Here is a 12,029-nt window from a genome sequence, read left to right as displayed (position 1 = left end):
TTAGAGCTGTGCATGGCCGACGTGATGGAGTATTTCTTATCACGTACAAAAAAAATCTGGCTCTAGCACCTTTCATCCTAGATTTTCATGCCCCTTTAGTTACTTGTTGCAGGACTGAGGAGCCTGTGCCAGCTGTGTCAGGGGCTGTACAGGCCCCCAAAGCTCGCTAACGACTTCCTCCACTTCCCAGGAAGTAAATCAAGCCCTTGAGTTGGAGCATCTTTCCCAAACACGCAGGGGAAATCGGCGGCAGAGCCAGCACGAAGAAGCGGGAGGCGATTCCCACGCCCGATCCAGCCTCTCCGCCTGCGTGGCTGGAGGTCACTTATTACGCCACCCCGGGGGCAACGGAAAGGCGGAAGCCAAGAAGTGCAGGAAATGACCCTGCCTCCCTGGGCTGGGGTGAGGAGAGGACGGTGCCCTCACCCGTCACCGGACTGGGCTGAACTGGGTGCCCCTGCTCCCCCTGCAGCCAGCGCTCCCCCCAGCCCGGTTCAAGCCCCAGGCCCTGATCCCCAGGCCAGTGAGGGGAGCTGCCCTGGGCCTGCCCTGTTCCCTGTTCTCTCCCCTGTGTGACCTCTCCTCCCCTCCCCCCACCCGCCTCGCACCTCTGTCCCTGCCCCTCCCGCCTCCTCTGCCACTGCCCCGCCCTCTCCCAGCCAGCGCCCCCACCCCCCCTTGGCTCCGCCCCGCGAGCGCGTCAGCCGGCGGGAGCGCCGCGCACGCGCCGTAGCGCGGGAGGCCGGGAAGGCGCATGCGCTCCCGCTGTGTGTCCGGGGCGGGGGTGGTTTTATATAGGGCGCGGCGGCCTGAGGGGGATCGCGGAGGAGCGGCGCAGCGGGTGAGCGGAGCGGGCCGGACCGGACCCACTTCTGCCCGGCACGGCGCTGGGAGGCGCCTCCGGGGGCACCTTCTGCGGCTCTGCCCCCGCCGCTGGGCCCGCTCAAGTCGCGCCCTTGAGGAGCCCGGGCAGGGGTCTCACCCGCCCCGGCGGTGCAGAGCCGCGCGGGGCAACACGGCGGGTGGCTCCGTTCCGTGACGGGGCGGCTGCCGCTGTCCCGTTAACCCGGCTCTCCCCCCGCGGTTCCTGGTGGGGACCCCCTGCGCCGGCTTGGGCAGCGGCTGAGCGGACCGCGCGTGTACGCGTCAGGCCTGGTCTCCCTGGCGCCGCTCACTCGCGCCCGTCCCCTGCCTTCGTCTTCCCCCAGGGTCCAAAAAACAAACCGAAAAGAAAACACCCGACCATGGAGACGGTCGTTCGGCGCTGCCCCTTCCTTTCGCGGGTGTCCCAGGCGTTCCTGCAGAAGGCTGGCCCGTCGCTGCTGCTCTACGCTCAGAGCTGCCCCAAGATGATGGAAGTCGGGTCCCGGGCCCTGGGAACTTCAGCCGCTCGCTGCCAGCAAGCGGAGGAAACAACTCCACCCGGTGACAGTCGGTGTCGGGTCTTCCTTTTTATACGCGCTCTTCTGTCGGCTTTGCCAAGCTTGGTAGCGGTTTTTCCGCTGTGCCAACAGTGGTGATAATTTTTGGACCTCTGTGCTTTATCTATTGAGCCTGTTCTGGTAGAGCTGGAGAAGTGGGTCTGTCGCACAAAAGCTCATCACCTAATACGTTATTTTGTTTGTCTTTAACGTGCTACGTGGCTGCTGTTTTGTTTTGATGGAGTACCCTCTAACCAGGCTCTTTCTCACTCTTCTTACAGCTGGTTAATATGGTACAGACTATCAGACCCAGCAGTTTGTTTTAATGTAAACCTCATTATAAGGCTTCATAGATTCTACTTAAATTCAGTCATAACAAAACAGCAGTCAAGTAACACTTCAGAGACTAACAAAACAATTTATTAGGTGATGAGCTTTTGTGGGACAGACCCATGTTTTCTGAAGAAGTGGGTCTGTCCCACAAAAGCGCATCACCTAATTATTTTGTTAGTCTTTAAAGTGCTATTTGACTGCTGTTTTGTTTTGATAGACTGCAGACTAACACGGCTATCTCTGTCACTGCTTCAATTCAATTTTACTATTTGATCCCAACCCTTTTCTTACATTTATAAGACTGAGGTTACACAGTAGAACCTCTGAGTGCCCAAGTGCTTCCTCAGTGACTGACGTGAACTCCTCTCCCCCACCCCCACCCCCAAAAAACCGCAAACATTTACCAATAGATCTCAAAATATTGTCTTTAACTATCGTTTATGTACTTGTTCAAATGCTTCGGTGTGGGTGGTTTGTATTTTAAAGACTCAAATCTGATGAAGTGGGTCTTAACCACAAAAGCTTATTACCTAATGAATAAAGGGATACCGGAATGTGTTTGTTAAATTTTGCTTTGGAGGAAAACTATTTAGTACTATAAAACTTGGTGTTGTACTTGGAATAGCGTCATCAGTTTGGGGATCTAAATTTTGGTTTTGGTGATAGACAAGGTTTGCGTGTGTCTTGTAATGCAGAAGAAATGTAAATGTAGTGAATACTGAACAGTAGAATGGCAAATTGTGCGAGGTCAAACCTAGTTGCTTGAGGAATACATCACCTTCCAAAACATAGAAAATGCAATGTGTGCTGTAACATTCCTCTTTTGCTGTAGGAGCAAAGGTGAAAAGAGTATACAGTATGGAAAAAGCAATGTTGCATACACATAAGAAAAATGAATTGTATCTCCTCAGATCATTGCAAAACAGTCAGTAAATTATTAAAAGAATGTTAACTGGATATAATCTGCTCTTGGTGGATAAGTTGCATACTAGGTCCATTATTCTGCAACATTCCACTCTTAACTTGCATGCAATGTTTATAGGGTCACTTGTGCTGTAAGTCTTTCAAGGTGCCATTTTTATTCAGCTGCTTTTTCACAACAACAGCCTTTGACTTGTTTAATAAATGCTTCCTGCTTAATTAGAAAAGGAAGAATATTTTAATCACTTTGGAAACTGCCCAGCCAGAAGGAAACTTCTAGGCATGTGTAACTGCCTGAACCGGTATGCTCTAAACTTGCTTAATTTTCTCTTAAAACACGTAAGTATATAATTTACAGAAATGACTTTTTTTATACTCTGGCGAACTCTTGTGTAATGTCTAAGAACAAAGTTCTTATGACCCTAAGTATGTACTTGGTGCAACTCCAAGTCAGTTGCATACTCGGCTCTCATGATTTGTGGCAGTTCATTGAACATGGATATGAGGATTTATAATTAGAAATAGTAGGGGAGGAGAAACTCAGCTGGAAAAACAGAAATTTGAAATTAAACTCCTCCACAAAGCATACAGTCCACAAATATTGAGAAAAGGTATAGTTTTGCACTCAAGAAAACTTTGATTTAAATAGTAACAGAGAAGTAGCCATGTTAGTCTGTACTCCACCAAAACAAAGCAGCAGAAATAGGTCTGTCCCACGAAAGCCCATCACCTAATAAATCATTTTGTTGGTCTTTAAAGTGCTACATTGCTGCTGCTTGGATTTAAATGTCCATCAGATATGGACCCTTCATATTTTGTGAGAATTCAAGTGTAGATGACTCACTTGAGCAATTCTGAATGCCTCATGGGTTTAGTTAAAGTTGTCGGTAGTTTTGTTTTTATCCAATCATGTCTATCTGTTTTTAATCCTTGTTTTGCTTTTTCCCTATCCAAGAGTCCAAAAATTCCAAAGATGCATCCCAGGAGAACACCAGTGGATCCCAGCTCCCTGCTGGCCATCCACCAGCTGTTATTAGCCAGAATACCAATCAGAACTCTGCCACAAAATGCCCTTTCCTGGCTGCTCAGATGAACCCTGGGAACAGTAATGTTTTCTGCAAAGCCAGCTTAGAACTCCAGGAGGATGTACAGGAAATGCAAGCTGTAAGGAAAGGTATGTCTTTGTTTGCCGCAATAAAGAGTGAAATATTTTCTTGTAACGTGGCTTGCTAGCACTAGCCTTAGAGATAAAAGCCAAGTCTGGCATAATTTTATAGGACAGAGGGAAGGTCATGGGACACTGCAAGAAAAAAGATTTTATTGCAGAATATAGGAGTTTTAATGTGCACATGCAGTGCTGTTTATAATACTCAGATTGTATAATCTATTATACTAACTGTCTACAAATATGGTATAGTGAGATTGTTCGAGTTGCTATATATGTCATGCTACAGCACTCTGTCAGTTAGCCCAAAGAAACAGTTCTTGATATTGCTTATAAAAATTCAGTGTTACCAGAAAGTCTTACCTGTACATAGAACACATTAGTATTTCTGCTTAAATAATCACACTCGAAGAATTAAACAGCTACTTAGAATCATATAATCCGAGGGCTGGAAGGGACCTCAGGAGGTCATCTAGTCCAACCCCCTGCCTGAACTAAGACCAACCCCAACTACAGACTGGAAAGAGCAAAGCGGGACACTAGAGACAAGTAGCAATTGAATAAAACAGCCTCCCTTTCACCCTGAACTGTATTGTCTTTAATATTTTGATAATGTCTAATGGCCCTGATAAGGGAGTAGTGTCCCATTAGGTACGTCACTATACAAATAAGAATATCCCTGTTATACAGATTAAAGTAACTTTGTCAGAACTCAGTATTAAGGCTTTTCTTTTATCAGAGCCAAAAAAGTCTTGCTGCTTCCCCTAAAAGTAGTCAGTTTGTGCCTTGCTCGTTCACGCCAGCTTTTTCAGGCTACTGTAAGCCGTGGTAACAATGAGTACCAATTATAGGAAAATACTCCCCTACAACTACAGCACAGGTTTGGTTCTGGTAGTCTGCGTACCAACTTCTTGGGTCAACTGAATTGGTCCCAATAGCTTATTGTTTTTGCAGTTGGACCTCAGTTTATTATACAAGATCTGATTTCACAAGAGCTAAGGAAATACACTGCATTCTCTTCGCCTTCTGGGTCTTATTGTGCTGCTGTGGTGTCTCAACTAAGATTTTGTTTTACTAAATTATTTAAAATAGTAGATTCATAACTCCTAATGGCATACAATCTTCTTGATACAAAATGGTATGAAACTGACTTACTGGATTTGTTTGCAACATCTCAAATGTACAGAGTTCACTAAAACACCAGTGAATCCCACTGTGATAAACATCAAGACTTCTGGACAAGAACAGAATGGCTTGCTGAAGAAGTTCCAGGATATTATGTTAAAGCAAAAACCAGAAAGAGTGTCTCATCTGCTTCAGGATAACTTGCCAAAATGTAAGGATCAGTCATCTTGTTTGACTAGCAAAATAAACTTGAAATCTATTAGTTTGCTAAATCCATTTTTACAATAGCCAGCTGTAGACAGATGTTTTGATGATCAAAACTTAATTCTTGTATTTAATAGCCTCCCTCCTCTTTTAGCTGTTTCTACTTTCCAGTATGACCAGTTCTTTGAAAAAAAAATTGATGAGAAAAAGAAGGATCACACATACCGTGTATTCAAAACTGTAAATCGAAGGGCACAGCTCTTTCCCATGGCAGATGACTACTCGGATTCCCTTGTCAGCAAAAAAGAGGTGTCTGTATGGTGCAGCAATGATTACTTAGGGATGAGTCGTCACCCTCGGGTGTGTGGAGCGGTCATGTAAGTAGTTCTGTAACTATTTTAAGAGTAAAATGTTTGATCATGGTATACCTTAGTTATCTACAGGGAACTATATAAAATGACCTTTCTTCCAATTTGCATTCTTTGCAGAGGGGACAACTGATCTTGTCATGTTTGTTAATAATTTGCTTCACACGATTAGCTTCCTTCTGCTGTTAAAGATATAACATTTTAGCACATGGATATCTTCCCTTTTTGCATGTTGAAATACTAACAGCAGTAAAACAGCTTAACACTGTTGGCTCTAGTGCTGCAGCACTAACTGGTGAATCCCTGATTTTTCTCCTTTCTGTATTTGGTTATATGTTGGGGCTTCTGTAAAACTGCTGGACATACTGTAGATATTTCATTATCTGTTCAAGACAAATGGCTCCGCATAAAATAGTGGAGCCTTTGTATGCCCATTTCAAAAAGGGTACAGCTAATAAAACTGCATTTGCTGCGAGCTCAAGAATAGTCTTGTGTAAAACTTGGTTTTGCTTTCCAAGATCTTTATTCAAACTGAACAAATATAGTTGCATCTCTTGTACCCATTTCTCTTTACTCACTAATGCTTTTATGTTAGTTGTTAAGGAATGGTGGTTTTGTTCTAGAAGTATGTCCCTTTTCTTGACTTGTTGACGCGCAGCAGAGTCAATGCGTATGGATGTAATGCTGCTTCCCTTTTGAACATTTCTTAAAGGGATACATTGAAGCAACATGGTGCTGGAGCAGGAGGCACCAGAAATATTTCTGGAACAAGTAAATTTCATGTTGATTTGGAGCAAGAGTTGGCTGATCTCCATGGAAAAGATGCAGCATTGCTGTTCTCCTCCTGTTTTGTAGCTAATGATTCCACTCTTTTCACATTAGCTAAAATGTTGCCAGGTGAGACCTCATGTACTAAACACCCTGACATTTCATGGGGGTGGGAGGAGGGAAAAAAATCCAAATAGCTGAGAGTCAGAACATTTTTGGTTACTAAATTCTCTCTCTCAACAATATTCTTCACCAATTTCATTTGAGCACCTAAATAGCATGATCAGGATTTGGAGGCTTATGCCTGAGAGGCGCAGCCTGATGAACTTACAGTAGAACAAAGAGGGTACAAGCTATGAGCATGGTGCTGATAAGTACATCTTAGTTCCATTTAGTCTCTGCTCAAAAGAGAGGAGCCATAAAGGGCAGAGGAGGATGGAGAAGAGGAGAAAGAAAGAGGAGACTGGCAGTGGAGGGGCTGAGGGACAAAGGGGATGAGTTGAGGATGGACAACCATCTGATACCACATGAGCTTAGGGGCCTGAGTTAGGGGTTAGAGGAAGTAAAGGACACTGCAACAGACAAATGTCTGTTACAGCAGCCCCATTGCTGCAATTCCCTGCTGCTTCCAGAGGCTGGCCTTGCTTCAGGAGAGAATATTGTTTTCTTCACCCCTGTCTGCAAGTGAAAGGACTCTCCCCCTCCCCCTGCTGTGGTCCAGGATATGGTTAACCCAATTAGACTAGCTCTTCCCAATCCTGTGTGTGCTGCTGGAGAATCTGCAGTTGACTCTTGCAGATATAAAGTTAAGTTTCAAGTATGTGTGTTTAGGATTAGGCGTTTGTCTTAAATCAGTTGTACAAATTTAAAGTTGTGAATTTATGAAAATAAGTGTCTTAATTTCAGAAGCTCACAAGCAAAAATTACGTTCACTGCAACTGGTATTTTATTGTAAAGCTTCTGATTTAACATGTGTAATTCCTTTCTTCTTTGACTAGAACACTAACTTATCAGTACTGCATTTTTATGTAATTGAAGTACCTTTCAGTACACCCAAAACTACTGGTAACCTTTGGTTGTCGCCTCAGGCTGCGAGATCTACTCAGATGCGGGAAACCACGCCTCCATGATTCAAGGAATTCGGAACAGCAGAGTGCCGAAGCACATATTTCGCCATAATGATGTCAATCACCTCCGAGAACTACTGAAAAAAGCAGATCCAGCTACACCCAAAATCGTTGCTTTTGAGACTGTTCACTCAATGGACGGTGAGTGTGCTTTAAAAAGCTTGCATCCTTTGTGAAGAAGGTGCTACCATCAAAAGCAAGAACTTGTGACTCATTGCGAACCGTCTTTTGATCTCAGGTGCAGTGTGTCCATTGGAAGAATTGTGCGATGTGGCTCATGAGCATGGAGCAATCACTTTTGTAGATGAAGTACATGCTGTTGGATTGTATGGAGGCCGGGGTGGTGGCATAGGAGATCGGGATGGAGTCATGCATAAAATGGACATAATATCTGGAACACTTGGTATGTGTAGCTTCTGGGTTTTAGTTATAAAATGCATAAACTCTTACAACAAAGCTCACATTGCAGACAAGATAAAGGGATAAAATGAACTCAGATCTAGTCAGTAAACTGACTTGTTCCTAGGAGTTAAAGGATGAGATTTTTCATAAGAGCCTGAATGAATTAGTTTTAGGCATATCTGTTCCATTAACTTATGTTAAATCATTTAGGCTGATTCAAAAATATTCTCTGAACAGTTGCTAAAATGACCCTAGCGGCATAGTTACTATTCATCTACCTGCTGTGAATTTGTGAGAGTTTAATTGTGGTCCACAGGGCTCTATATTTAGATCTTAACTCTCCTTTGTACAGTGGAATGCTCCTAGGCCAGAAACCTGAGATCAGGGTTATGCAAAGATTTGGTGAGAACTGAAAACCAGTAAAATGCTGGATGTAATGCAAACTGGTTTCAGAGTTCAAATACTAAGAATTGCGGAAAGCTGTTTAAACTCTCTAAACAGAGTTCCAGTTCTTGCTCTCTTAGAAAAGCATTCGACTACTTGGTATAAGAATTCCATTTCCCAGTTCAGCATAATATGAACAGAATAGTTCAAACTTCAGTTTAATTTAGCTTTGTTTTGGCCTTTAAATATTGGGTAGTAGCCTTTGAAATGGTGATTATTGTATGTGCCCTTTCAATTGCATGATACAAACAAACAAGGTATGAACAAGGAGTTTTTTAGTTCTCAGGGATGATTATCCCCGTAAACTTGCTGGATTAAAAAAATGATAGTGGAGTACATAATGGTTCCAAGTGTTCACACTCATTGAAACATTGATCACTTACTTAACTATGTTCATAAATCCCACCCAGTTTCCTTCACTGGCATTAATCTACAGTACAAGAATCTTTTGGCCCAGGAATCAGAAGTTGAACTTCTCAAATATTTTTTTTTTTGTTTTCAGTAATGGGCAAGATTGTCACAACTGGGATTTTTCTGGAATGTGGTAGATTAACCTTTCACTAATTTACTACTAATTTGTAAGTACAAGAATAAAACTGAGGACACTTAATTGTGTGCTAAATTGTTGGAAAGCCTTTGTTACTGATAGGAAGGTCAGGCTTTGGAGTTTACTTCTCAGAAATGCTTGATGCAGAAGATCTGGGTTTTTTTTCCAAGAAGAAAGTACAACTGTCAGATCCTGTCTTGCAGGACTGTTTCCTAAAGGACAAAGTAATCCTGACTGTTTCTTGTTTTCAGGCAAGGCATTTGGTTGTGTTGGCGGATATATTTCCAGTACAAGTTCTTTGATAGACACCGTACGTTCCTATGCTGCTGGCTTCATTTTCACAACATCCTTGCCACCCATGCTGTTAGCTGGTGCTCTTGAATCCGTCCGAACTTTAAAAAGTGCAGAAGGACAAGTTCTTCGGCGCCAGCACCAACGCAATGTGAAACTCATGAGACAAATGCTGATGGATGCTGGTCTCCCTGTAGTACATTGTCCCAGTCACATCATTCCAATCAGGGTAACTGCTTAAGATTCATGTCTTTTGTATTTGTCTACACTAAGGAGTTGTGCTGACAGAAGGGGCTTTATGCATCTACACACAAAGCCTTCTTCTGTCAACTGTGTCTCGACAGAGCTCTGCTTTTGCCTCAACCAAATTATTCCTCAAAAATTTGAGGAATAACACAACAAAACAAAGCAGCAAAATGTAGCACCTTAAAGACTAACAATGATTTCTTTGGTGATGAGCTCTCATGGGACAGACCCACTTCTTCAGATCAATTGGAAATCAAATCAAGGAAATTGATCTGAAGAAGTGGTTCTGTCCCACGAAAGCTCATCACCGAATAAATCACTTTGTTAGTCTTTAAAGAGCTGCATTTCTGCTGCTTTGTTTTGATGGAGAACAGATTAACACTGCTACCTCTCAGTTTCTGTCGACAGTACCGTCAGAGAGGGCTTCTGTTTGCGGAGTAGCTCTTTCGCAGAGCTGCCATTCTGCTTTCTGCCTCCTGAGGGCAGTGCACTGTGCGTTTTCTCTGTGGACAGAGCGAGTTGTGTGTGGCACCCATCTGAGTCTGTCGAGAGTTCTCTAACAGTAGCTTCTGTGGACAGATGCCAGTTTACCTTGCATTTATTTGGCTGTCTTGTAAATCTAGGTTGCAGATGCTGCTAAAAATACTGAGATCTGTGACCAACTGATGAGTAAGCACAGCATCTATGTCCAGGCAATAAATTACCCCACAGTTCCACGAGGAGAAGAGCTGCTGCGTATCGCCCCTACTCCTCATCACACACCTCAGATGATGAATTATTTCCTTGGTGAGTGAATGGACTCTGCCAGTGTTAACAACACCTGGAGCATTTTACAAAATCTTCATGCTGCCAGTCTGATTTATTACTAATTTGAGAGCTTAAAAAAACACTATACTTTGCTGGGCCCAGCGGGGAAAGCTCAGTTTGGAAGGTGCATTTGTTTGCTAAAGATGTTAGTTCCCCATTGATTTGTCTCTGAACACTTTAGTGGTGGTAGCCATCGGTCTGAAAGCTACAAAATACTGCAGTACAGAAGCCCAGAGCTGTAATAAACCAGCTTTACTCCAACTTAGTTCTTTATGGTGACAATAGAATGGTTAATGTTTTACAGCAAAGGTGTTGTCTTATGGAAGGTGCTAGTTTAATAGGGCTATTCAAGGGGTTTGCAGTTTCCATAAGGAATGACCTAGTCATCCATACTTTTAATCAAGATCTGTTATAGCAAAGTAGCATGGCATCCCACCACTTCAGTCCTGATTCATTCATACTAAATGGGAGTAGTTAAAAGTGAGAATGAAACTCAAGGTGTCCAAACTCTCTTCCAATCTAGTGAGGCAGGGCACAGCTGGGAAGTTTGCACAGCCTGCAGAAGTGAGCTGCACAATTCAGTTGATGGCCCAGTTCATGCTAGAACTCTAAAACTAGCTTGGTAGACAACACTTTGAATTTGGGGCATGGGCTCTGAAAATGGAGCCAGAGGGGTGGGCTTCAGACCCTGAGCCAGGACTTCAAAGGGCTGTTCATACGCAAGTCTTTTTAGAGTGTTAACTCAAGTCTGTTGACCTGGGGTAGAAGAGTTTTCATGGTCTGTGTAACCAGACTACACTGACCCTCAGAAAACCTTCCACTCTTTCAGGCTAGTAAAGAGTAAAAAGAGGTAACGCCTACCTCCATAAAGCACTTAGCCTTTCACTATGTTTGTGATTCTCCTGGAGAAAGCACCTCCATTATGAAGTAATTGAATATGGCTGGATATAGTTCACCTTCAAAGTTACAACTAGTTAATATTTGAGAGCACTCAACATCTTTATCTGCAAACAAAAGTGGGCAGCTTTTTACTTGTTGATTGGGTTTTTACATTCACCTTATTTTTAAACACTGCAACTTATTGTGCAATACTCAATGTTTGGAAAAAATTCTAGGTACTGAAAGCTTATTGAACCAAGAAGTACTCTTAATTGTGTCTCTTGTCTAACAGAGAAACTGTTGGCTACATGGAAGGACGTTGGTCTGGAGTTGAAACCTCACTCATCAGCAGAATGCAACTTTTGTAGAAGACCACTGCATTTTGAGGTGATGAGTGAAAGGGAAAGATCCTACTTCAGTGGCATGAGCAAACTTATATCTGCCACTGCTTGAACTTGTTAACCCTATCCACATCTAGTCCTCTGATAGCCAAATAGCCTTGGTAGCCTTTTTTTAAAATTACATATTAAATTTGTAAACCTTTTAATCAATAGTCAACGCACACCTCTAGAAATAAACGTCAAAACATCACGTCCTGCCTCTGTCCTTTTATGTTCATTGTTGTTGTATTCCCTGCAACTGAGATTGTAGGATGAGTTTTCAGAAAAAGTTGAACAAAAATCTCAGTTACATAGTAATGAATTAAGTTGGTAAATAAACTCCACTGTAGTGATCTCAGGGAAAGATGGTCACTAAATGGCATACCATGTAAGATTTTTGCCAGAAGGTGAAATGGAGGGGGGAAGTCTTACATTAAGGTATAAGCTGACATGACGACAACATATGGGTCTATGAGTTCAGGGCCTTAAAACAGATTTAAGGGGGTAGTATTTTCAATGAGAACTTGTTTAAGTATGGTCTATGCAAGATTTAAAAAAAAGTCGTAATCCTGTGCTCAGTCCTGTCCTGAAGTGCACCTCA

The 12,029-nt window shown here is 43.0% G+C and overlaps 1 protein-coding gene across 2 annotated transcripts; it reads left to right on the top strand.

Moving 5' to 3' along the window:
• The first annotated feature begins 704 nt into the window (after positions 1-704).
• ALAS1 (5'-aminolevulinate synthase 1) lies at positions 705-11,639 on the top strand. 2 transcript variants are annotated; one of them, XM_075005254.1, is made up of 11 exons: positions 705-841; positions 1,209-1,425; positions 3,631-3,849; positions 5,027-5,176; positions 5,324-5,546; positions 6,250-6,434; positions 7,394-7,573; positions 7,671-7,835; positions 9,077-9,345; positions 9,986-10,148; positions 11,341-11,639. In XM_075005254.1, the coding sequence occupies exons 1-11, from the start codon at positions 755-757 to the stop codon at positions 11,499-11,501; spliced, it is 2,019 nt and encodes a 672-aa protein (XP_074861355.1). In that variant the 5' UTR covers positions 705-754; the 3' UTR covers positions 11,502-11,639. The 2 variants fall into 2 exon arrangements, with proteins under 2 accessions (XP_074861355.1, XP_074861354.1); XM_075005253.1 differs by having other exon boundaries at positions 1,209-1,431.
• The last annotated feature ends 390 nt before the right edge of the window (positions 11,640-12,029 follow it).

Source organism: Carettochelys insculpta, chromosome 11, assembly GCF_033958435.1.
Source record: "Carettochelys insculpta isolate YL-2023 chromosome 11, ASM3395843v1, whole genome shotgun sequence".
Classification (NCBI taxonomy): Eukaryota; Metazoa; Chordata; order Testudines; family Carettochelyidae; genus Carettochelys; species Carettochelys insculpta.
Note: the sequence above shows the minus strand (reverse complement) of the source record. Positions and strands in the feature narration are given on the sequence as shown.